We start from the raw sequence: 26,958 nt of genomic DNA, 5'->3' as shown, positions 1-26,958 counted from the left end.
AGCTGGATTGGCACCAAAGTGACGGAGTACCTGGCCTTGCTCGCCCCGCTGCTCTCCTTGGTTTCCTGAAGACAGCCTGCGTCAGAATCCGTTTGGCCAGATTGTTCTTTAACAAAACCAGTGTTTAGGGTTTACCAGGGTTTATTTCTGTTTTCAACAGACAGGAGAGCTTTGACTGAGCGATCGCAGGCAGCTCCGTGGACACAAACACTGTTGTGAAGTCGAGAGGTGTTCTGAATACTGGACAGGTCCCTGCTGATGCAGCGATCTGGTGAGTAATGAGGCATCTCTTCAGCCTTAAACAACACGAAAAGCAGGTGAGATGACCAACAAACCTCCTTCAGCTGAGAATTTGACATGAGAGCAGCGAGACCAGCAGGGAAGCACCTATGAAACAGGTAATCAGAGGTAATCAGACAGGGGAGAGAAGGGAAGTGAGCAAAGGAGGCCCAAAAGCAACAGAGACGGATCAATGCACCACAAACTGGAAGCAAATTATTCACGTTATTTTGTCTCTTTAGTTTGTGCGGAGAGTAAAAAAAAACAAAGCTCTTTGTTGTTGTTTTTGTATTTTTACATTTACACATTTACAAGAAGTTTTTTAGTTGTTTATTCTTCATTCAAATAACTTTCTTTTTCAGTGCAATTTAACAGTTTTCAAAGCAAATATTCTTTAAGTGCTTAAGTGTTTGTGGCCCAGATGTGAGGTAGAAGAGGGACAGTCCGATCATGTCCCCTTGTTTCCAGCATCTCTAAATGATGCTTCTTTAAATCTGATAAAGGCTACGTCCACACGTACCCGGGTATTTTTGAAAAAGCAGATTTTTCTATGCGTTTGCACCTTTCGTCCACACGTAAACGCCGTTTTCGGTCACTGAAAATGGAGATTTCTAAAAACGCCTGCCAGGGTGGATATTTTCGAAAGCTCTGTTTTTGCATTTAGTGTGGACGAGAAAAACACAGAAAACGCAGCGTCAAAGGTGTGCGCCTTTTTTGACGTCACACTGTGCGCCACGTTATTGTTTCGGTGAAATGACAAAATACTGTTAATTCTACTCTCTGCAGTGTTTAAATGCTCACATACACACACAGTTACTGTCCCTCCACACATAAGACTCGGTTCTGCTTCTATGCCCCAGCTTTGTTTACTTTTTCCCACTGAGGCTTCTAGGCTTCTGATTGGCCAACATTTCTGCACGGTTAGGAATATATCGCCACCTGTTGCTTTGGCATGTTCCTAGCAGTGTTTTCCTTCACTTCTGCGTTTACGTGTGGACGGGACTATTTTTTAAAACGAAAACGGAAAATCTCCGTTTCCAAAAATACCCGTGTACGTGTGGACGTAACCAAAGACTGCAAGAATAACTTCAGTTCTGTCTGTAATCATCAATATGTTTGTGACTGTAAGGTTACAAGTAATCTATTCTGTCCTGAAAACAGAGTTCACAATGATGATCAGGTACAATGATCAGTATCTGATAATAAAAAAAATTAAATAAATTATAAAATATGCAGATTTCACATCTTTCATTGTTGCATTAATTAAAATCTAGAGATATATATGAAACAGTAACAGTGATGCAGACACACTAATGATCTGTTTAGCTTAAGAAAACATGAACTTCTAAACATTTGAGCTACCGTTTAATGTTCAGTGCAAGTTTAAAGAACTTCTTCATTTTTACACCCTTAAACCAGAGTCCAGCTCAAAGCCCCTGTCAGTCAGAGCTCAAGCCACACATTGTACAACCAGCTTCCTTTTCTTGGAAGTGGAGCACCTAAGGCGCCGTTAGCCGACAGTAAACTCGCCCAAACGTCACCACTGAGCTCTTTGTAGATAATCAGTTCAGAATCAAGTCAAAGATTAGCAGGCAGAGCTTTAAGCCTGTAAAGTCTTAGAGTCAAAGCTTGTTCACATTCATTTGTGTCCATTACATGTCGATCAAGTCAAACTCTCTACAGGAAGAGCTGGAGACAAACGGTGAGGCTGACGAGATGGAAGAAGACAAAGATGAAGGAGTGAGCAGGACGACCCCCGCTGCTTTGTGATACGGGGCGTGAGGTAGTTGTGGTGGTGTTGGTGGTGGTGTTGGAGGTGCTGGTGGGGTTGATGGTGGTGTTGGAGGCGCTGGTGGGGTTGGTGGTGGTGGTCGTGGAGGGTGGAGACAAGAGTGTCCCCAGCGTCTTCGTCAGGAAGGAGTCAAAGGTGCTCACTCTGGTGAAGGTCATGACTGAGCTTCGTCTCCTCCTGGCAGAGGAGCTTGGAGCTGTTAACACGACCGCCTGGAACCAAGAGCCGCCCTGCTTACACATCAGTGGGCCGCCAGAATCACCCTGAACAGACGGAAAGGGTCAGTTATTATTTTAATGTTATATGTTATATTTTCCTGCGACTCAAAGGAAGAGTTTAATACACCTTTGTTACCAGAAAGTTTGGACTATGATTATTATATTTACTTTTAAGCAGCTAAATCCAAATTAAACAACATGTCAGCAGACAGTGTTATAAGAAGAAGAATCCAGTCATTTACCTGCTGCAGTGCAAACACATCTGTACAGATGCTCTCACTCGATGATGAGTTCCCACAGTTTACCACCGAGGTCTGAAACTGCTGCATAACTTCCTCAGCTAACATCATGAAAGATAAGAAAATCCTGATGTTTGACTAAAGAAACTGTAAGTGCAGTGGTCCACATGTGTAATCTGAGAGATGGACTGGTGCAGAGTCTGGGCAGAACTCTGTCAGCCTTCATGTTGCTGACTCACCTCCTCCTCTTCCAGGACTCCAACCGGCCGCCCAGCACGCCAAGCCCTCGGCGAAGGTTCTCCCGTTGTCCAAGCAGATGGGCTGGATGTAGTCGGTCAGGGTGGGCTGGGCAGATAGACGGAGGATGGCTATGTTGGTCCCGGTCGTGTTGCTCAGAGTGATATTTGTCACATTCAGCGTCACCTCAAAGGGGTTGGATCCATTTAGCTTCAGACGCCCCAACACGACAGTCCACTCGGACGCTACAGGGGAGCTGTGGGAGGAACGAAGCACACAAACATAAACTTCATCAGCTTCAAACAAAATCTACACCTTTACACTCAACTTCATGGGACCCAAGTTTTACAGATTTGAACCTGGTGACATTCAGGCCTGGTTCTAATTAAAGAGGTGAAGCTACAACGGCCCTGAGAGGTCAAACAGACTTCAACTGAAGAAAGAACTAGCCAATTGAAAACCTGCTACAGCACAAAATACAACGGAAGTTAAATGATGTCATGAACTGTCTCATAGGAAGTGACAAGGAAAGAGTCCACACAAGAAGTTCACCTAAATTTGAGACACTTTATTAAACATAACCAATAGACTGATGCCTATGGAAGAGAGAGGCTGAGCACTTCATCTGAGCCAGCTTTAGCCGACAGTCCTCCCGTACTAGCTAAGAAATAACAGCAGGTCATGGCTTTCTTGAGTGGGAGCATCTTGAGTGGGAGCGTCAGCATCACAGACTGCATTACGGATTACATGAACTTCTGTGTGGACAACACCGTACCCATCATAAAGGTACGGTGTTTTTCTAACAACAAGCCATGGATGAATCCTGAAATTAAGGCTCCCCCAAGGAGAAGAAGAGAGTCTTTAGATCTGGAAGTGAGCGCTGTCCAGAAGAAGCTGAAATGAAAGATAAGGCAAGGGAAGGAAAAATACAGGAGGAAGACGGAGGAGCAGCTGCAACAGGACAACATCAGTAACCCAGTGGATACTGGACTACCTCACAGGACGCCCACAGTATGTTTGGACCAGAGATGGGCAGTAACGCATTACTTGTAACGCTTGACTGTAATCTGATTACTTTTTTCAAGTAACGAGTAAAGTAAGGGATTACTATTGCAAAAACAGTAATTAGATTACCGTTACTTTCCCGTAGGAACGCTGCGTTACTAAAACCGTGATTTTTTGCGAGAATGTCTCACGACAGTGACGTAAGCGAGTGCGCCGTTCGTGACAACAGCTGTGTGCAGATCAACAATGGATCATATATCGAGTGCAGAGAGAGTATGAGCGTGCAGCGTTTAAAGCGTGGAAGTACTGACCTTACTTTGAGTTTGATTCCATAAAAAGTGACAAAAACATTAGTGTCCGCTGTGCGTGGGAAGAAAACTTCTTTTTACAGCGAAAAAACCCTAAACTTCCAACAAGCACCGAGTAGCTACGACGTGATGGGAAACTCACAGAGAAACTCGCGGATTCTTCCACTGACCGCGGCACACCTGCACCAGGGTAAACCTCCGCCTACCTCACTCCTGCTTTACAGGTGAAAATAGAGCAACAGGACCGCTGAGTCTTTGACTTTATTTATTTTCTGCTGTGTTTTACTTGCATCTATTTGAAAGACTGAGTGTAAACACAAAAAATATTTTATTTTATGTGCTGGAATGTGCAGAAAATAGCTTTAAATGTTAAACTAATTTCTTCCAGTCAGAGAATGTTGCATATAATTACATTTTTGCTTGATGCATAAAGTTAAAAGATTAAAACTAATAAAACAAGTTAAAAAAAAGAGACTTTTCCATTTGATTACATTTTGTATGATGGATTATGTAGAAAAAGTAGAATTGGGCTGAAAGATCTATCGCTTTATCACCTACTCAGGTTGTAAATCGTGTTTTTAAAAAGTAACTAAGTAACTAAGTAATTAACTCATTCACTGCCAGCCATTTTCAAATCAGGTAACTCCCCACTGCCAGGGTTTTTGAGCATTTTTACTCATTTTTGAAGAGCCACAGAAAACTGTGTGTTATGATCATATAAACGCTGAACCTACCAAAATGAAGAACAGACTCTCTTCTTTCATCCAAAAAAAAAAGCTTGTTTCTACCATTTTCCATTCTTTAGTAATCAGCTGTAGAAGAGAGGTGGGTTCCACCAAAAATGCCTGTTTTGACCAAAAAAAGGGAGAAAACGAGCTTTTTGTGAAAAATCCATTTCAAGCAGAAAAGTGCCTTTGACACTAATATTTCTTGGTTTGTGACAAGGTTGTATTATAGCCCCTCCCATTGAAAAACGTAATTGACGTCTATAGACGTCAATGGCAGTGAATGAGTTAATTACTTTTGAAAATAAGTAATCAGTAAAGTAACGGGATTACTTTTTTGGGGAAGTAATCAGTAATTAGTTACTGGTTACTTTTTTCAAGTAACTTGACCAACACTGGTGAGGACACAGGGCTGTGTCTCTGATACGCTGGTCTGCAGTACGGGGGCCCCCGTACTGCAGACTTCTCCATCAACTCCCCACGCTGCCACCTACAGAAGTTCTCTGACGACTCTGCCATAGTCGCCTCATCACAGGTGAGGACGACTCAGAGTGCAGACAGTGGACTCTGGACTTTGTGGACTGATGTCAGCAGAACCACCTGCTGATCAACACCAGGAAAACCAAGGAGTTGGTGGTGGATTTCCGGCAAGGGCGTAGATTTGGCATGGACGGAAGGGACATGTCCCCACCAATATCCAGCGATTATTGAATTGTCCCCACCAATAATTTGATCTCTTCGAGTAAAGAAATCAAACCCGATAGAAAGAAAAAAAAAAGATCTGTCAGCGTCTCATTCACCCAGCGGTGCAGAAAGAGTGAAATTACATTCTCTACTGGAGTCCTACGTCATGTGACAAATATGGCCAATGTGATTGGCTGAGCCTTTCAGGGAGCTCTGTTTAGTTTTAGCAGCGGCAAACCTGCTGCCAGGACCTGCAAGAAGGAGAGGAGGATGGCAGCAAAGAGGAAGAACCTGGATATAAGAAAGTGTTTTTCAAAGAAACCTGTAAGTCACTTAAAGTCAAGTTCACTCATAAAATGTGTCCGTCATAATAACGTTACAGGCTATGCTAGGCATTGGCCCACATCAGTATAAAAGTGTATGTAACCATGAATAACGTGTTTTGGAAACTAACTGCACAACAGGCAGCACTATTGGTTATCTCAGCCTCGAGCAGCATTTCTAATTTTGATTGAAACTGTCAGAGAAAACTGCAGCCTCGAGCAGCCAGGATATTAGTTTACAGAGGCTGTACCATGTACACCAGGAGAGGCTGGACAGTATAGATGTAAAACCAATATGCCAGCAGTTTATCTCAGTTAACGAGAGGAGCAGGCATGTGTTTGGCTGCTTCACATAGTGAACATTGAGTTGTTGTGTCCATGTCTGTTGCTGTAACAGTAGTTCATGTTTAGAATAAAAAAAATCCAGCTCACTGAGTTGATCGGGGCAACAGTGCCTAAAATGTTGCATCATTTTGCTGAGAGATCTTTTACTTTGTGGTAATCTTAGATGAGTAGTTTTATTGACAAAGCCCAGCAGGTCATTCAGTGTTCCCTTACTGCTAATGTATAAGACATGTTGGTGTACTATAACTGAGGTAATGTTGTTAAATCCTTAAAGTCATATTCTTTTATTGTCATGACTGTATTTGAAGCTGTTTTTATTTTTGTATGATACCTGATTTGTATGGAATATGGTTGAAGTAACCTAAAGTCTAAAATACTTAGTCATTTGTTTAATAGTAATTTAACATTATATAATTCACATATAAAACTATGAATTGTAATTTTAAATGGTTTAAAAGCATGTAGAATAGCATATGTAGGCAAGTATATTTCTCCTTTTATCAAGAAGCAAAAACAAAAAGGACAAAAAAGAAACAGGGCGGGGTTTGGTGGTTGAATCATCCGTCCCCACCAATGCCAAAACCAAATCTACACCCTTGATTTCCGGAGACGCAGACCCACCACACTGACACCGGTGAACATCCAGGGAGTGGACATTGAGATAGTGGACTCTTATAGGTACCTGGGTGTTCACCTGAGTAATAAACTGGACTGGAGCCACAACACTGATGCTCTGTACAGGAAGGGTCAGAGCAGACGCTACCTGCTGAGGCAGCTGAGGTCATTTGGAGTCCAGGGAGCGCTTTTAAAGACCTTCTATGACTCTGTGGTGGCATCTGTCATTTTTTTACAGTGTGGTATGTTGGAGCAGCAGTTTATCGGCAGCTGAGAGGAAGAGGCTGGATAAACTCATCAGGAAGGCCAGCTCTGTTCTGGGATGCACCCTGGACCCAGTGCAGGTGGTGGGAGACAGAAGGACTCTGGCCAAAATAGCATCTCTGATGGACAGAGTCTCCCAGCCCATGCATGTAGATGTTGCTGCAGAGCTGCTTCAGTGACAGACTGCTGCATCCTCGATGCATGAAGGAGCGTTTCTGCAGGTCCTTCCTCCCTGCAGCTGTCAGACTGCACAATCAGAACTGCTCCCAACAAACACAGATGTTTACATCAGCGCTGTAACTGCAGTATTTTATCAACTGATTCACTCTACAGCCTGGGTTTGCCTCTTATCTGTATGATTTAATAATTACCTCTAAACAGTACTCTGTTTTTGGTAACCATTGTCCTTGATATAAATATGTAAAAGAAAAAAGTGTATGTTTCTGTCCTGTGTACTCTTTGTTTGTATATGTGTCTTTCTTGCTGCTGTTACATCCAAGTTTCCCCTTGTGGGACAATTAAAGGACTATTCTATTCTATCCTATTCTATTCTATCCTATTCTATTCTATTCTATGCCCACAGAGTTCTGGCTGATTGGGGCTGGCTCGGACCGGCTTATCAAAGAACAAGAAGCAGGGTTTGTTCAAAATCCCACAAGGCTGGCTGACATGATAGATAATGGCAGGGCTGTGAGTACTACGCAATATTGATAAGATCTTGAAGAAGAACAACGGGAATTGAGAGACCTGGTGACCAGTGATGGACATTAGACCTACTGTAAAACTGGAAGCAGTTTGTTCACACCAACCAAAACAACCATCTTCATCTCATGCCCCCCCCCCCCCGCATCCCAGAAAATTAATTACTTATTTTCAAAAGTAATTAATTACTTAGTTACTTAGTTACTTTTTAAAAACACGATTTACAACCTGAGTAGGTGATAAAGCGATAGGTCTTTCAGCCCAATTCTACTTTTTCTGCATAATCCATCATACAAAATGTAATCAAATGGAAAAGTCTCTTTTTTTAACTTGTTTTATTAGTTTTAATCTTTTAACTTTATGCATCAAGCAAAGATTTAATTATATGCAACATTCTCTGACTGGAAGAAATTAGTTTAACATTGAAACCTATTTTCTGCACATTCCAGCACATAAAATAATTTTTTTTGTGTTTTCACTCAGTCTTTCAAATAGATGCAAGTAAAACACAGCAGAAAATAAATAAAGTCAAAGACTCAGCGGTCCTGTTGCTCTATTTTCACCTGTAAAGCAGGAGTGGGGTAGGCGGAGGTTTACCCTGGTGCAGGTGTGCCGCGGTCAGTTGAAGAATCCGCGAGTTTCTCTGTGAGTTTCCCATTACGTCGTAGCTACTCGGTGCTTGTTGGAAGTTTAGGGTTTTTTTCACTGTAAAAAGAAGTTTTCTTCCCACGCACAGCGGACACTAATGTTTTTGTCACTTTTTATGGAATCAAACTCAAAGTAAGGTCAGTACTTCCACGCTTTAAACGCTGCACGCTCATACTCTCTCCGCACTCGATATATGATCCATTGTTGATCTGCACACAGCTGTTGTCACGAACGTCGCACTCGCTTACGTCACTGTCATGAGACATTCTCGCAAAAATCACGGTTTTAGTAACGCAGTAACGCAGCGTTCCTACGGGAAAGTAACGGTAATCTAATTACCATTTTTGCAATAGTAATCCCTTACTTTACTCGTTACTTGAAAAAAGTAATCGGATTACAGTAACGCGTTACAAGTAATGCGTTACTGCCCATCTCTGGTTGTGACTCTCCTCTCTCATTCAAGGCCACCCACGTTGACCGAAGATTGTTGACTTTTGGAAAGAGGTTAAAAATATTTAGAAAGAGGTTAAAAATATTTAGAAAGAGGTTAAAAATATTTAGAAAGAGGTTAAAAATATTTAGAAAGAGGTTAAAAATATTTAACCAGCTTAAAAAACTACAGGCAGATGTTGTTTTATTACAAGAAACTCACAAACCTGTCACAGGTTTAAACGAACTTAAAACACCTGAGTTTCCTAACGTGTTTGCAGCCGGTTATAATTCTAGACAACGGGGAGTAGCAATTTTAATACATAAAAATGTTAATTTTACAGTACTCGATACAGTTATAGATCCAGAGGGTAGATTTCTAATTATTAAACTATCAATATTGAACAAAAAACTATGTATTGTTAGTATATATGGTCCAAATGTTGATGAACCCTCATTCTTCCACGGTTTTTTTAGTGCACTCTCTGAACACCTTGATTGCACACTCATTCTTGGCGGTGACCTCAACCTTGGACTAAATGAAGAAATGGATAGGCTCAACACAACAGGAACTCAGCGTAATTGGCAGTCCACAAATATAATCAAACAGTATATGAACGACTTTGGTCTTTGCGATGCATGGCGCTCTCTTCACCCCACCAGTAAGGAATATACTTTTTTCTCGCATGTTCATCACTCTTACTCTCGTCTGGATTATTTTTTGGTCAGCAGGGCCCTGTTTCAGGAAGCCGGTTTAGAAAACTCAGAGTGAAAAACGATACGCAGGGTTGAGTAATCCCGAACTGTCCAACTCGGAATATTCGGTTTCAGAAAGGCTGATAACAATTAGTTCAGTCAACGCGGAGTTGCTTTAACCCCAAGTGAAGCGCGCGGACGAGGATACATAAAGCCCTGATAAGCGGAGCACAGATTAAGCGAGTCACCATGGAGACGGAGGGAAAGAAGGCGTGATCAATGTATTTTACAGCGCTTGAGGCCGAAATTCTGATGGCAGCATATGCCGATAACACGCAAATTCCGCGGAAAAAAGTAACACAGCCACAGAAAGGGAGCATGCATGGCAAAACATAGCCGACAGAGTCAATGCGTGAGTGTTAATATAAACATTGATCTAGGGATTTCCACCCATTTAACACGTTATTTTATCATATGTTATTTTATTTGTTATTTTATACATTTTATTTTGTGATGTGATGTGAGCGCAGGTGCAACCCAACAGGCCCCAAACGTTCCTGGCAGCAAGTAAAAATTAAATATAAAAATATAGTCCAAACAGGTAAGGTGTAATTGTATTATGAGCCATAGTGCTTGGTCTGTTTGTCCCATGTAAATCAATTGCAGTTAGAGGCTACATTAATTTTCTTTCTGTAAGCACTTATTGAAATTATCTGAGCACATTACAAGTACATATTTGCTTACTCTGTATGCTCAAATGTGGCCCGTTATAGCCAACAGAAAAAAAGCGGAGGCCCGAAAAACAGGTGGGGGTCCTCCACCACCACCACTCACAGAGGCTGAGCAGTTGGCCCTCAGCCAAAACAGTGGGCGCCCTGTGGCCGAAGGCATCTCTGCGGGGACATCCTCTGAGTCAATAACCCCGCAAGACACAAGTGCCTACATAGGGGGTAAATTCAAAATAATACATGATGTGCATACATCCTTTCTTCACAGTCACCTTTGCAGTGCGACTCATTCATTTGATAAACTCTTTACCATAATGGATTATTTTGTAGTGAAGTTATTTTCCTACTGATTTTGCCTTCCCTCAGGCTTGGTTGTCTTTGAGAGCATAATGACAATGAAGTGTAAGGTGATTGGTATGTTTGTTAATTGCCATTTGGTCCCTTGTAAGTTATAAGTGACCTGTATAAACCTCATATTCTATCAGTTGATGGTGGTGGTGTACTGCATCTGGTGCAGCCTCCTGTTGAGCCAGACCAACATGCAGTTGTGAGTAATACTCCACAGATTATATGAGTTTACAGTAGAACAGCAATGTTGTTTATTTCTTTACTACAGGAAAATAATGAAGAAACATTGACAGCTGTTACAGAGGAGGAAGCAACAGAGACACTTTATGAGGTGTACATCTTTTAATACTTTGTGTACAGGAAATACAGGCGACCAATAAAGCCAGTTGAACAAAAAATCTGTTTATTCTTCTTTCAACATGTTGAGGTGATGGGTCAAAAGAAATGATTGTGACATATGGTGTCTCTGACTGCTCTTCCATCTTGTATGTCCGTGGGAGGGTCAGGATGTTCATGGTTTGGATCACTGCTGATGTTTGGTTCAGAAGGACAGTGTTCTCCTCTAATTGTGGCAATGTTGTGAAGAATCACACATGCCACAATAATGTCACATGCCCTTTCTGGGGTGACCCTGAGTCTTTGCAGGCACTGGAACCGGGCCTTAAGCATTCCGATAGTCATTTCAATTCTGGCTCTTGTCCTGCAATTAGCCAGATTATATCGCTGCTGTGGGCCCGGTTCAGGGTCAGGGTAAGGGGTAAGCAAATAGGGTAAACATGGATACCCCCTATCACCAAGCAAGTAGCCAGTGAACTCTCCTAAGACAGAAGGATACACTTCAGTTCAAATGTCCCTGAAGCAATTGGTCTTTATATATTTTAAAGTATTCTCAACTCACCATGTCCAAATTTTGTGCTCAGTGTACATTCACGGAATATTTGTGAGTCATGGACAGAGCCTGGCCACTTGGCTTCCACATTTGTGATAATGTTGGCAGCATCATATATGATCTTCACAGTGCAGAGAACACAAATTAGCATCCATTACTATGATAAAATAATTTGTTAGTTTGAAATGCTACAGGGAACTATGTACCTGTACATTAATGCTGTGGAAAGACTTCCTGTTCACATAGTCTCCTTCATTTACTAAAGGAGCAATGACTGGAATGTGAGTGCCATCTATACACGCCTGGGAATCCTGAAAATAAATGTAAAATTTAAGTAGTAGTCCAAGTATCACCACATCATAAATTAAGTTTTGGTCATCCTGATACCTGCAATTTTGTGGCATCCCTCTTTGATAAATCTTGTGGGTCTGTGACCGGGGAACACCACAAACGAGTACAGGAGACGTTTCAGTGCAACTGTAACATTCCTGACTGCCCGACAGACGGTAGCCTTGGAAACGTGCTCAGCGTCACCAATATTATACAGAAAGCTCCCGTTTGCAAGACACCGAAGTGCAATACAAATAATATGTACAGAACTGAGAGCATGTCCGCGATGTGTCACATGCGTAATATATGGCCTGAGGATGTTATTCAAATGAATTATAGATTGTGCTGAGAAACGGTAACGTTCGCACAGAAAATCATCAGGAAATGATAAAATGTCCAAACGCGCTCTAATCACTCTCTCCCGGCGGAGAGCTCTGCGGAGAATTTGGGCTTCACGATCTACTGGCTCTTCAAGGAAGGGACACGCCATGTCCGACACTTCCTACTGTCAGGTTTCCGACAAAGGGGCGGAGACAGTCAGGGTTAGTTGTAGTAAACCTGCTAGGGGGCAGGTTAGCTTCACGGCGTGTGTCGTCATAGTGACTCACTCAGGCTTCAGCTGAACTCGCTTTGTGAAACCGAAAACCCAGAGTTTTCGTTAACTCAGGGTATACTTACTCAGTTTTTCCACTAAACCGGCTTCCTGAAACAGGGCCCAGCTCACTGCTGTGTGACATTTCAGACACTGAGATTCATCCTATAGCTGTCAGCGATCATGCTCCTGTATCTTTAACACTAATGCACAAGAATAATACTACGCCAAGTAAAAACTGGAGATTTAATATATCACTACTTAAAGATGAAGACTTTATTAAATACTTTAAAAAGGAATGGACTTCATATTTAGACTTTAATGACACTCCCGGAATATCTGCTTCTGTTCTATGGGAAGCAGGGAAAGCTGTGATGAGAGGTAAAATAATTTCTTTCTCATCACACAAAAAGAAAGAAGAAAACAAAAATATTCAGGAATTAGAAAAAAACATCAAATCACTAGAAGAAGCCTACGCGTGCGACCAAGATCAGGAAACATTGAACAAAATATGCAAAACAAAACTAGAATTAAATGAAATTATTAATAAAAAAACACAATTCCTTATACAAAGACTTCGCTTGCAGAATTTTGAACACAGTAACAAATCAGGTCGATTTCTAGCTAACCAGCTAAAAATAAATAAAGAAAAAACAACTATATGTGCTGCTAAAGATTTATCGGGGAACACAATATATGACCCTGGAAGAATAAACAACATTTTTAGGGATTTCTATGAAACTTTATACTCACCACAAATAAACCCATCTAAAAATGAAATTGATCTGTTTCTTGACAACGTAACTCTTCCAAAATTACTAGACAGTCAAGCAATGGAATTGGATTCGCCACTGACGCCAAGTGAACTCCAGGAAGCCCTGATAAGTATGCCCAATAATAAGGCTCCAGGTCCAGACGGCTTCCCTGCAGAATTCTACAAAGAATTCTGGACAATTTTGGCACCAGTATTCCACAGCATGTTGCAGGAAATCGAGGAAAAGGGCAGACTACCACCAAATATGAATTCTGCCAACATTAGTCTCCTGCTAAAACCAGGCAAAGACCCTTTATTTCCCTCAAGCTATCGTCCAATTTCTCTTTTAAATGTAGACCTTAAAATAATCTGCAAAGCTCTCTCAAAGAGATTAGAGAAAATAACCCCCCTCTTAATTCATCCTGACCAAACTGGTTTCATAAAAGGTCGGCACTCCTCAACAAACACTCGTAGATTACTTAATTTAATAGACTACTCATACGATAAAAACATCGAAGCCATAATATTATCTCTAGATGCAGAAAAAGCATTTGACAGAGTTAATTGGAAATTTTTATTCGCAACTTTACACAAATTTGGTTTTGGAAACTCTTTCATAAACTGGATAAGAATATTATACAATTCCCCAACGGCTCGTATCAGAACAAATGACCAGACATCCTCCAGCTTCTGTCTCCTGAGGGGCACCAGACAGGGATGCCCACTCTCCCCTTCACTTTTTGCAATTTTTATCGAACCTCTAGCAGCAGCATTTAGACAGGCTACAACAATTAAGGGCATAAAATGTAAGAACATAGAACATAAAATCAGTCTCTATGCGGATGATGTGTTGCTTTTTCTGCAAAACACACAAACCAACCTCTCTGAGGTAATTACTTTAATAAACTGGTTTTCAAGAGTTTCAGATTATTCAATTAACTGGCCAAAATCTACAGTTCTCCCCATTAACTGCTCCTTCCATAATTCTTCCTCTGCCCCACTGCAATCCGGAAATATTAAATATTTAGGTATTAATGTCTCTCCTAAGCTTTCAGACTTAACTAAACTAAACCACATCCCACTTCTAAAGAAAGTAGAAGGCGATCTGACTAGATGGAAATCTTTACCCATATCACTCATGGGAAGGGTCGCCACTATAAAAATGATGATCTTGCCAAAAATAAATTACTTATTTTTGATGATCCCTAACAAACCATCACAAGATTGGTTCAGATCTCTGGATTCATATATTTCCAAATTCCTTTGGAAAGATAAACCCCCGCGTATTAGCTTAAAAACGCTACAAAGAACCAAGGATAGAGGAGGATTAGATCTGCCTAATTTTCACCAATACTTCTTAGCCAACAGGCTTCAGTTCATCTCAGAATGGTTAAAACATACCTTCTTAGTTGAGCCCTGGCTAGATGTTGAACAGGCACTATGCAAGGATCTAGAGATTTCAGACCTACCATTTATTAGCTCAAACATCAAAAGACATGAATGCTTTAAAAGTATCAACATCAGCTTTTCTCTAACAGCATGGTGGGAGTTTCTAAAAATAACGGAGTCTTCATTAATCCCATGCAAACGTACACCTATCTGGAATAACCCTGACATATTACAAAACAATAATATGATTAATTTCCCAGAATGGAGTTGTAAAGGAATTAAATACTTAGAACATATATTAGAGGGAACAGAATTTATTCCATTTGACAGACTAGTTGAACAATATGGGATCAACAAGACAAGGTTTTTAGAATATCAACAAATTAAATCCATAGTAAAAAAGAAATTTAACCTCAGTCAAGTTGAATTACAAACACCACTAAGTGCGGCACATTTTCTTACTCTTAAATCCCCCAAATTATTATCTAAAATATACAGAACACTTTCTAAATTAGATGAATCAATATCCCTTCCTACTGCAAAGTGGGAAGCAGATTTATCAGTCAACCTAGACCAAAACTTCTGGTCTCAGATTTGCTTAAAAACTTTTAAATTAATTAAAAATCCCAGTCTGCAATTAATACAATACAAAATACTTCATAGAGTGCACTATACAGGTCATCGGATGTTTAAGATGGGCTTTACATCTTCCAACAACTGCTCACACTGTCAAGGCAATACACCAGACAATTACATCCACGCTCTCTGGTTCTGTCCACCAGTGCAAAAGTTTTGGCGCGAGATATGTGAAGACTTATCAAAATGTCTGAAATGTAACATTCCAACTTCCCCCTTAGTGTGTTTGTTGGGCAGCTTAGATAATGTCACTTCAGAAAAGAATATAGCCCATATGATCTTCACTGCCCTATGCATAGCCAAGAAAACAGTCCTCATGAACTGGAAAAATAAAAATAATCTTAATTCTAACCAATATTGAAATTATCTATTAGATTACATTAGTCTTGATACAGCCTCTGCCACCACATCAGATCAATTGCTCTGGGCTCCTTTTATCAGCTCCATCACCTAGTGGGGGTGGGGGGTCATAGTTTGGTCCCGCCTTCACTGTTGTGATTGGTGAGGGGGTAGGGACAGGCTTAGGGCGTCGGGGGGTTCCCCGGAGGCATCTTCCTTGGGGGGCTCAACCCGGGGTAGCGGTCACGTCCGGTTGAGGGCTCTGTTGGCTCTCAGGTGACTGTTTCCTCGCGGCTGCGTGCAGCGGGGCTAGGGGAGGGTCTGTGCTGACGGACGTGGGTTACTGACCTGGCAACCTGGCTGCCCCTGGGTGGGTCCGGGATGGGCGTGAGGTTCTGGGGGTGCTCCGTCTCTGGGCGGGGGCCCGGGCCGGGCCTCGGGGGCTCGGGTCCTGGTTGGTGTGTTGCCGGGGTTGTGGGCGGGTGGGTGCATGGGGGCCCGGCCCTGGAGCAGGGTGCCGCCGGTGCATCGAGCCGCCTGGGGGGCTCTTCAACTGGTGGGGGGGATGGTCACATCTGGCAGGAGCTTTCTTCTCTCAGGAACTCTCTGCAGGAGGGGGAGATACAGGAGAGGTGGAGGAAGATCTCAGCCTGGGCGTTTACCGTCTTATGTAGTCTGGAAGAAGTGTGGTTGGTGGGGTGGGTGCAGTTTTCTCTGTGGTGGGGTTGGGTGGACTGTCCAGGGCTCTGTGGAGCCGGGGGGCGCTACTGCACTGGGCCCCGGTCTGATGGGCCTGGGCCCCCCTTCCCTGGCGGGTCGCGGAGGGTGGGAGTGCCTACTGGGGTCAGCGGGGGAGCTGGCCCCAGGGAGGGGTTACCTGCCCCTCCCTTCCTTCCCTCCCCATCTCCAGCTGCCTCCCTCTTCCCGCTCCTCCACAACCACCCACACATGCAGGGCCTTGGAGTGGGGGTATGTCACCAGGGTGCAGAGGAGGCTACCCCCCCCCCCCCCCCCCCTGTCCCCTTCTGGCTGCCTCTGCCTCAATTTTATCCCACAACTTAGACATTCACATTATTCACACTCTCATTACACATACATATAGGATCTTGGGGGTGGGCACAATCATGGAGTCCAAATCACCATCAGGGTGTATACCTCACCCCTGACGTCGTTGCCCACCTCTCAATTTTAAATACACTTAGTCATTGAGGGCTAGCAGGAGGGACCATGCGCTTACCTGCTGCTCCTTGGCAGGTAGCTCCATGCCCTCCTGGGTTTTAATTGCACCTTAGAACACATATGCATCAACACTACAATGAGCGGGTGGAGGGAGGTTTGGAGTCTTCTCTAGTAGGAGGAGTTGGCCGTCCGACTGCGGTCTGGGGTGTGGGGCCTCCCTGCTGCTGCGGAGTCGGGGTGGTCTGCCTCTCCCCACCGCAGGGAAAAGGGTAACACCACCTGGGTCTGGGTGCAATTCCCCCCTCCAGGGGCAAGGGTACCTAGACCCGGTTTGTAGAGTACGCTTGGGGAGTGTGATTGTGTGTACAGCGTCTCTTTATGTCTGTCTCCACGTTGGTTGAGTGTGGAGTGAGTGCATATGAGAGCATGAGGGTGGGAATGGATGTTTGTGTCTGTGTGTGCCTGTATGTCTGTGTCTATATGTCAGGTTGGGTATCAGACGCCACCTCTCTGGGGACACCTCAGGCCCTCCAAGGTTTGGAGGCCTATCTCCACCCACCACCACTTCCCCTGCCGGTGGCGGACTCCCTCAGGTGTCGGTGTGTTGGTGGTTCTTTGTGTCTGGGGGTGGGCGTCCGGGTACACACCGGCTCACTCCTTGGCGGCCGCTTGTCGGGGCCTGGGGCGTGGGGCTCGCTCGGGCCCCTTTGGAGGTGGGGTGCCCCCGGCCTCTCGGCCTAGGGCTCGGTCACTCAGGCGCAGCTGGGGGCCGGCGGAGCTCACGGGCGCGTCACTGCAACCCCCCCTGGCTTCTGCTCCGCGGCTGCTGAGTGAGCCCTCATCTGGGACTCTCCTCAGCTCTTACTGGAACAGTGGCGCGGCTGCCCCTCTGTTGGTCTTCCATGGTCTCTTGTGTTCTGGGGGCCTCTGGATGTCTGGAGTTTTGATCTCCTCCATACCCGCTTCACACCCTGGAGGACGGGGCTGTGGCCCCCCCACACTCCCTAGCAGATCATTACATGGAGAAACCTTTGGAATGCAAGCATGCTGATCCACACAGGTATGCACACATGGGTATTCACAGACGCGGACTAAAGCTTTCTTGGCTGCTGCCTCAAAGCACACTGTGCGCTGTCTATCTTGCGTGCTGCACAATATCGTTTATTACTTAGTAAATACTGATATCTATGACTAGCTAGTTTATTGTGATGGTGCTTTGTTTTCTCTATTATTATGTTGCTCTTTGTTGTTTGCTGTCTCCTCTGTTTGTTTGTTTGTTTGTTTTTTCTCCATACAGGTGACCCAGGAGTTTTTTTTTTTTTTTTGTCTCTCTTCCCCCCCCTTCTCACCGTCTCTTCTCCCCTTGGGTTTTCTTTCTTTCTCTCCCCCTCTCTCTCTCATTCATTCCCCCTGTCCTATTTATTAAAAAAAAAAAAAAAAAAAAAATGACAAAGGATGAACTGAAGCTCTGCCATCACGTAATGTCGCATACTGCTGTTTCTGATGTCATTTAAAGAAAAAAAAAAAAAAAAAAAAAAAAAAAGATTGTTGACTTTTGCCTAACCGGGTGAAAGGACACTTTCTCTCAGCTGAACACAAACACACACATGTACACTGACACATACCTACACTACCACCCACCCCCTTCGAAGCTTTTGTCTTCTATGTTGTGAGATGTGTTGACTCATGTGCTGAGGGGTTTTTTCTGTTCTCAAACTGATCTCCCTGTTGAAGCTCAGTCACCAATGAGTGTGTTAGTTCTTCTGTCAGATTCACCCTTTCTCTTGATGTCTGAACTCAAAACTCTTAAAAATTGCTCAGTTTAACATCAGAAAGAGAATTTACTAATCAGAGGGTAACATACTGACTAACTCACCCATCGAACTGAATTATCGTCTGTGCAAACTTCAACTTCAGCTGCAACTCACCTTGAGAAACAGTTGGCGTGGCTCAGCACTGAGTCCAAGGCCACCAGAGTCCCACCGCACACGTGACTTCCATTCTTCTGTAAGCTCGCCATCCACGGCCATGAGCCGGCTGTCGCATCTGAGGTTCCTCCCACAATCCCAGAAGTTCTTGGAGCTTGTCCACAGACCACGGCTGAGGAGAAGAACCAGGGAGAGACAGAAAGAGGCAGGAAATACTTGGATCACACAAAACCATCACTTCAAGTTCAGGTAGTGAAGAATTCAGAAAGTGTCAGAGAGCAGCAGCTGTATTATCTAAAAGTTTAGAGGAAACAAAGTGTTAATGTGATGGAAACTCACATTGGGGAGTGGTTGGAGGCAATGTGGTTGTGGTAGTGGTGGTGGTTGTAGGTGTGGTGGTAGGGGTGGTGGTTGTGGTGGTGGTGGTAGGGGTGGTGGTTGTAGGTGTGGTGGTAGTGGTGGTGGTGGTAGTGGTGGTGGTGGTAGGGGTGGTGGTAGTGGTGGTGGTGGTAGGGGTGGTGGTTGTGGTGGTGGTGGTAGGGGTGGTGGTTGTGGTGGTAGTGATGGTGGTGGTAGGGGTGGTGGCTTTTGCAGAGGAGGTGGTTGTGGTGGTGGAAGTTGTAGTGGTGGTTGGCACTGGTGGCAGTCCTGTGCAGGTGACACTGAGGTCACTGTTGGTCCCAGTGGACGTGAACGTCATGAAGCCCGGCTGGTTGGAGGAGATCTGGCTGTTGATCCAGGTCTGGTACTGGGATACTCTGGCGTAGACTCCTGGAAAATTAGGCAAGGCGCAACCATTCCCAAAACTGACGACTCCCGCCTGAATCCAGCGACCGCTCTGCTTGATCACCATTGGACCTCCTGAATCCCCCTTTGAGAGCAGAAACATTTACTGTTAGCTGAGGAGAAGAAACTGTAGAAGGTGAAAATGTGCCAAACACAGGTAACAACAATCACCTGACAGGAGTCCTTTCCTCCTGCACTTAACCCGGCACAGATCATGTTGTCAGTGATTGATCCCACTCCATAGTTACAGTTACATTGCCTGTTTCCCACAACAGGAACCTCCACCTCCATCAGGTTTTGTGGAGAAGGAAGGGACACTGAAGGGGTAAAATAAATATATCAGTTTGTAATAAATAACATGTGACTGATTAACCTTCAAACAAAAGGGCGGCTCCACCAAACTTAAAAACAAACTGTAGTCATGTGTGCAAACAAAGATGGGGAAACATGTTTGTCCGCTGGGGTTGGAGCTCTCTGCAGAACACAGTCACATGACTTTGATGCCGCTCTGTCATCTTGTCCTGTTTTATGTTATTTGAGTATTTTAGATGAAGCACAACAGCTGCTGTTTTTAAACGTGATACAGAAATAAACTTGACACACAGACAGTAGATGGTCGTCATCATGTAGTAACTGTCTAACACCACCTGGGGGCAGTGTCAGATACACAGAAAATATACTTTCTTTTAACCAAGGATCATTTTGACCTGACATCATCGTGCAGACAGCATGTTTGCTGCAGGTCCAGCACTTCCAGACTGTTTAATTCACATAATTATTCTTTCTGGTTTTGAACTCTGCACAGATTTAACCTCATGGAAACATCTTATTGCTCTAAATATTTCTGAGATAGCAAACTTGTTCCCTGTATTATTGTCATCATTTCTCTAAAAACGATCAGGTGTCTTTATGACCCACCTCCACTTCCTATATCACCCCAGCCGGTGACCCAGCTGTTAACACCGCTGTAGAAGATGCTGTCTGAAGCTGCCAGGCAGACGGGAGAAATGTAGCTGCTGAAAGTCACCGGTGAGGAGAGCTGCAGGAGGCAGACGTCGTTGTCGTTGGTACCAGAGTTGTAGTTTGGATGTTTGATGATCTGTGTTACTGTCCAAGACGCTGCATTGGGGTTAGATCCCTGTAGACTCTGAAGGCCCAGATTCACAGTCAGACCGGTTGGAGTACTGCTGAGATCATCAGGAGCGACACGAACAGTGCACAGTTGTTACAATTGTTATAGACGAGAAAACATATATAAAGTTTGACTTCACAGCGTCTTTAAATCATGTTTAGAGTGCAGCTTCAGCCTCATTACTCACGTTTCAAAGCAGTGAGCAGCAGTCAGCACCCACTGACTGTTAATGAGGGATCCTCCACAGAAGTGGGACCCAGATCTTTGCAGACTGACCTGCCAGGGCCAGCTGCCAACAGGGGCCACCTGTCCTCCTACAATCCTGGTGTTCAGAGACGCCTTACCACAAACTGAAGACCGACATTAAAACACAGAGTGAGCATTACTGTAGGAGCTGTAAACTCTCAGCACTACAAACTGCTGAGTGAGGACACAGTGATCCTGGGAGTCTACAGTTCACTCACAAACTAATATTCATATGAAACTAAAGATTTATTACACATAAAACTAAATCATTACACAAAGAAGCTTTTTCTTACCATCCAGCTGTGACTCAGACTCTGAAACACAGAAAACAAACCATTTTAAAACTAAAAATCTTCATTTATCTGTCTGTGATTAGTTCACTGTCTGTAATAATAGTGGAAAATTGACTGTCTGTGGTTAGTTATAAACAAGCCTCTGAGAAATGAAGCCAACCCCTGCAGTTCCTCTGTTGTCCAGTAGAGGCAGCCGTGAGTCAGTCCCCATAGTTTGCTCCTTCAAAACACCTGTTTTTATAACTCACCTATTTAAACTGTACTAATAAGTTTACGTTATTAGGGGCATGGTCTCTTTGGCTGAAAGGTGGATGGCGACACAGGCGGCTGTAGCTACTAGCTCTCTGCTAGGCCTCACCTCAGCTAACTGGAGTCCCTGAGCAGGACCTCTGGACTGTTTTTAATGACATCATCTAACCAATAATATGGCTGCTGTACGAACAAACTGTCCAAGAAGGCTGATCTCCAGTTTAGGTGAAATTCTAGGATTTTAACTGGGTGTTACTGAGCACTAATTATCAGGTGTCAGTGATGCTCCCATACAGCTAGCTTGCATTAGCTGATTATCAAATCAAATCAAAATGTATTTATATGGCATATTTAAAAACAACAATGTCAATCAAAGTGCTTCACAAATTAGGAAATAAATAAAATAAGACAAATCGACCAAACAGCAACACAAGACAAGACAAAGTTAGAAGCCAGCCAAATGATAGTCAAACTAAGTTAAGACAGCGCCAGGGTAAAAAGATTCATTCAAGCAAGATTTAAAGGCTTCATAGACTAAGAAGTGTGAATGGCAATAGGGAGATTGTTCCACAGTCTAGGTGCTGTAATAGCAAAGGCATGATCAGCCTAGACTTAGGTTGCATTAAGAGCATCTGGTTTGAAGATCTTAGTGCTTTTTTAGGATTAAACACATAGAGAAGTTCTTTAGATAGCAAGGTGCAGTGTTATTTAAGATTTTATAAGTGAGTAAAAGAATTTTAAAATCAATGCAAAATTTATTCATCTCATAATGTTGTTGGTCCAGATCAGCTCGCTCTTACAGCAGACTGGTTTGTGTGTGTGTGTGTGTGTGTGTGTGTGTGTGTGTGTGTGTGTGTGTGTGTGTGTGTGTGTGTGGGTTGGGGGGGGAGTTGGGGAGTTGGTTACTGTGTGACTCAGCAGGATGAAAACACTGATGATGTTTATCTCTCAGACAGAAACCACACAGAGAAATACTGTACACACGCTGCACGTTGTAATACTAATACTACTGCAGTATTACTGCAGTTCCTGACGAGATGTTAAAGGAGTCCACTGGTTATACGTAGGCAGTACCTGTGTGTGAGATCACCATCACCATCAGTGTGTTTGTAGTTCAAACATTCAGCTCAGCACAAGCGCCTGATGTTTCTACAGCTGAATATATGTTTAGCCACCCTCCATAAACACTACGTGGTTCATTAGGTTCACTCTGCTTCTGTGGATTCATTCGTTTTGCACTCATAGCGAGGTGTATTGCCATCACAGTAAGTCGCTCAATTCCTGCCCTGAACCATGATGAAGGAACCTGTCATCACTGCTTCAGCCGTCACCATAAACCGACACACATTTTTTCTTCAATAAATGTGATGACTATGCAGCAGTGCCACTTTACAGTGAAGCGCTGTGCTCCTGAGTGTTTTCGCCCTCTGAGTCGTTCCTGATGCAGGTGTGTGCAGAGAGCTCTTACCTTGGGTCAGGAGCATCAGCCCAGCAGCCAAACACATCACTTTGTAGAAAGCCATCGCTGTAAGATCCAAACCTCCAGACCTGCTGAGGCATAAATAACCTTCCTCTCTCCTCCTCCTCTCTGTCTGCATTAAACACACCTCTGCCAGACACCTAACGACACGCCCAACACTTCCCTCCAGCTCACCTGATCCTCCCCCCATCAGAGACGCTCTATTAAACAGGAATTTCAGGTTTCAGGCAGCAATGTTGAACTTTTGAACTAATTATTTAATTTTTTAGGATTAATTATTGATTTCACATCAGGAAATCAAACAGACTGCTACAGACTGAAGCATTTTCTTTAATCTGTTGTGTTTACCTGAGGACCTTTTCTCAGATGTCATTTGTTTTCATCCCCTCAGCAGAATTTCATTAACATGAGAGTCTACAGGCTCTTGGCCCTTGATTTCAAAATCTTGTTTTTAAAAATAAACAAGATCACAGACATTAATTTAATGCATTTTCTTGTTTTCCAAGCTGTGGGATTAATAAAGGCTGTATCATCCTTTTTTATTATTATTATTATTACTGAAGGTCAAGTAAAATTTATTTAAAGATACGTTTAACCAATATAAACTAAAATGTAGACTCAAAGAACATATCGAGTTTGGACATCTATAATGTTTACTGAGATGTTTACACTTCTAGTTATAACTGAGACCTTTTTTTTTTTTGCCTTTCCCGTTTGGATCGTTAACCATCAAAACTGTTGTCTGAGGGCCGAGAAAGATGCGAAGTGGATTTACTTTACCAAGTGGATCATCATGGCCTCGCCATATTGGTCCATTTGATTGACCTTTATTATAATTATGTATTTATTTGATTTGATTTTCGGTTGTTACAGACGGGACAGACATGACTGAGGGATAGGACAGGGAGAAGGAATGAAAGAAAGAGAGGGAGAGAAAGAAAAATAGAAGAGATGGGGAGAAAGGAAAAAAAAAGAAAAACAAAACACCTTGATCACCTGGCCAATCGGCCACCAGGAGTGAGTCGGTACATACATGAGCACCCAGCCCCAGACACCAAGAGCCACCAACACACCAACGTCTGAGGGCATCAGCCACCGGCAGGGAGTGTGGTGAGGGGAGATGGGCCTCCAAACCTCGGAGAGCCTGAGATGTTCCCAGAGAGGCGGAGTCTGAGACCCTACCTGACATATAGACACAGACGAACAGGCGCACGCAGACACAAAGGTGCATTCCCACCCCCATATACACAAACAAATACTCGGCACTCATCCGACACATGGAGACAGACACAAATAGACACTGTGCACACATTCACACTCCCCAAACATACTCTATATCCCAGGTCCAGGTACCCCTGCCCCCAGAGGGGCAACCCGTACCCGGACCCAGGAAGTGTAACCCTTCTCTCTTGAGTGGAGGCAAGCAGACCGCCTCCATATCTGCAGTAGAGGGAGGCCCCACATCCCAGACCACAATATGACAGCCAGCACCTCCTCCTGAGACCATTTTGTAAAATATATACATATTTTGCCTTTTTGTATCTTTTAACTTGAATTATCAGACTCTTCAGAGCGGTAAGTCTCAACATGGTAGGTAATAGAGCAGGTCTATCTGGAAATTATTTTGTTCTAGTCAGACTATCTAGTGAGACTTTTGTTGTTGTGATACAGCTTGTCATATTTGAATGAAAAATTGCATTTTGAACCTGAGGAACAAAACGCACAATGAGAAAACAAGTGGGCCAAGAATGGAGCCCTGAGGGACGCCATGGTGACAACCTCTGAAAGATAACAGATAACTCTCTATCATCATTGCACGGTCATACCGAGTACAATAGTAGAAAGAAATTGGAAACTGTCCTGCGTCTGCACGACGCAGAAAACAACACGACACAGTAACTTAAAAAGTCCAGGGAGGTATCCAATCAGGTCAGCTGTTTGCATTGATTAGGGCTGTTGCTGTGTTGTAAAAGCTGTCATTGAGTCTGCCAGACAGCAGCAGCTTAAACACCCGGTGTCCTGGGTGTGTACATTCCTGTAGGATGCTGCGTGCCCTCTTGACACAGCGAGTACTGTACAGGTCCTTCAGGGAGGGAAGAGGATGCTCAATGATTTTTTGGGCCATATTGATGACCCTCTGAAGTGCAGCTGGAAAACCACACACAGATGCAGTGCAGCACACTCTCAATGGAGCAGCGGTAGAAGACGATCAGCAGCTCCTTCTTCAGAAACTGAAGACGCTGTTGGGCCTTTTTTAAAACCGTCTTACTTGTTTGTTAAGTCACTTGACACTGAATCAGAAAATAAATGTTACTTCGTTTGTAATGTGGTGTAATTACATGATAGTATTTTTAGATTTAGGTTAAACTATTTCCTGCACCGAATTGAAATAAATCAGTCAATGAGTCTTCAGCACTTTTCCTTATTCACTCAGATCAGAATAAATATTTGCACAGTTACGTAAAATAAACAGTAAAGGGTAATGGAACATTTTTAAAAGTCCTATTATCAGGAAGAACAACGACAGGCTGCTATCAGGTGAATCTCACCTGTCAACATTCTCGCTGAACGCCACACAGCCTCCTTTCAACTTTGTACGGCGCAGTTTGACCTGATGCTTCAGATAATTCAGATTTCCTTCCAAATCAACTCAGACGTCAAACTTTACACATTTACTCACAATTTTACACAGCAGACGATTGTTTATCAATAATATAATGATGTAGAAATACTCTATTTTAACTAAAGTCAGGTTAAAGTAAATTAAAATAAGCAGCAGACGGTGGTAACATTCAAGTCCGTTACACCAACATCAGATTTTCCATGTTTGCAGGTCGTTTTTCACATATATGAGCAATCTGAGAGTCAGCACACGATTATAGTATTATTATGGATTATTGCAGGCTAATTATTACAAGAAATTAATTGAAACCAACGAGAAAGGTGATGACTGAAAAACCATCTGAAGACAAGAAGCAGCAATGGCAGCAAATTCATCCTGAACAAAGAAACAAGGAAGAAAAAATTATGTTAAGGGATTAAAGGAGGACTCATGAAGGACTGAAACTGTCTGAAACAAGCCGCTTTAGTTCCTGTCTCTTTAAGAAAGTGGGCTTTCTTCTGATTGGCTGAGTTCTTGAAGGCCACTTACGAGCAGCACAGAGTATGTGAGCTCTATTGTGTCTCTATTGTGTCTGTTTGTCGTCGGCGACTGTGAAATAAAACCAAAACAATGGGAGTCAGTTTCTGAGACCTCATTATTTCACTAGAATCGGGAAAAGCAGATAAGCCTTCCCAGCATACGTCTTTAACAGAACAACATTCCTGTAAATCTGTGGAAAGCAGGATTTCTGATATAAGGTTCAAATGTGCACGAGGATCCAGGATGGCCTTTGGGGGGATCGTTTAAGGAAGCATCTTCTGTGACTCACCCAGAGATTATAAAAGGCCAAACATCTGCTTTGTGAATGAAACCAATTAATTTCCATGCTTCATTTATCTGCAGTGACAGCGGGACCTGCACACTGGGGACTGTGAACAATAGGCCTGCAGCCCAGTCAGGAATAAACTGGTCAAACTGCATCAGGTTTCCCAGAATCAACGAATGAACAGGAAGTGTTTCAGAACGAGTGAAACGCTGATGTTTCCACTGAGCACATCGTGTTGTGTCAAAAGTGTTTCCCTCCGCACGTCTTTATCTTAAACCTCGCATGAAATTTAGAAACAGAAATATCAGACTGAGTCACCGAGAACATGAACTGAACTGAAACTCACACATACGAAATCAAATCAAATTCAAATGTATTTGTCACATACACAATCATACACAGTACGACGTGCATGTTACATAATAGATAAGAGATGAACAAAGGTCTAAACGATGTACAGAATAAATTACGAATTTAACCTAAGAAGTAAAGTCTGAACTAAAAGCTAAGAAAATGATAACTGTGAAACAAACAAGCTCACCATCCGTAACACAATGAAACAGAGACTGAAAAGAGTTCACACAGAATGACAGCAAGCTTTCAACTGAAGATGGATATGAACCAGAACTCTGGAACATTGTAGCACGAAGCCATAACTCTTCCCCACGACATGTTATTGACCTAATCTTGGTCTGTTGTGTGTGTGTGTGTGTGTGTGTGTGT

General features: G+C 43.3%; 1 protein-coding gene and 1 long non-coding RNA gene across 2 annotated transcripts; both read right to left on the bottom strand.

Moving 5' to 3' along the window:
• Positions 1 to 610: 610 nt before the first annotated feature.
• On the bottom strand, positions 611 to 23,331 carry LOC147333208 (transmembrane protease serine 9-like). Its single transcript, XM_086290218.1, has 10 exons — positions 22,796 to 23,331; positions 21,079 to 21,099; positions 20,727 to 20,889; positions 20,326 to 20,591; positions 19,579 to 19,724; positions 18,961 to 19,492; positions 18,622 to 18,793; positions 2,768 to 3,021; positions 2,532 to 2,629; positions 611 to 2,334 (listed from the first exon to the last, which is right to left on the bottom strand). Exons 1-10 carry the CDS (start codon positions 22,995 to 22,997, stop codon positions 1,957 to 1,959), a joined length of 2,232 nt encoding a protein of 743 aa, XP_086146344.1. The 5' UTR covers positions 22,998 to 23,331; the 3' UTR covers positions 611 to 1,956.
• Positions 10,968 to 13,638, bottom strand: LOC147333209 (uncharacterized). Its single transcript, XR_015128883.1, has 3 exons — positions 11,681 to 13,638; positions 11,484 to 11,595; positions 10,968 to 11,403 (listed from the first exon to the last, which is right to left on the bottom strand). It is a non-coding gene; the product is annotated as an uncharacterized LOC147333209 (long non-coding RNA).
• Positions 23,332 to 26,958: the final 3,627 nt, after the last annotated feature.

The sequence above is a fragment of the Aulonocara sp. 'chitande type north' Nkhata Bay genome, linkage group LG4, assembly GCF_057382095.1.
Source record: "Aulonocara sp. 'chitande type north' Nkhata Bay isolate Kocher_YH1m ecotype deep benthic linkage group LG4, A_spYH_male_GT1.1, whole genome shotgun sequence".
NCBI lineage: Eukaryota > Metazoa > Chordata > Actinopteri > Cichliformes > Cichlidae > Aulonocara > Aulonocara sp. 'chitande type north' Nkhata Bay.
This window is presented reverse-complemented; position numbering and strand designations above follow the sequence as displayed.

Coding starts and splice junctions, on each gene's coding strand:
- LOC147333208 (XM_086290218.1), bottom strand. CDS start 22,997: ATGGGGGGAGGATCAGGTGAGCTGGAGGGAAGTGTTGGGCGTGTCGTT. Junction 21,100..22,795: donor GCTGATGCTCCTGACCCAAG/GTAAGAGCTCTC, acceptor TCTGTGTTTCAG/AGTCTGAGTCACAGCTGGAT. Junction 2,630..2,767: donor GAGTCCTGGAAGAGGAGGAG/GTGAGTCAGCAA, acceptor TCATGATGTTAG/CTGAGGAAGTTATGCAGCAG.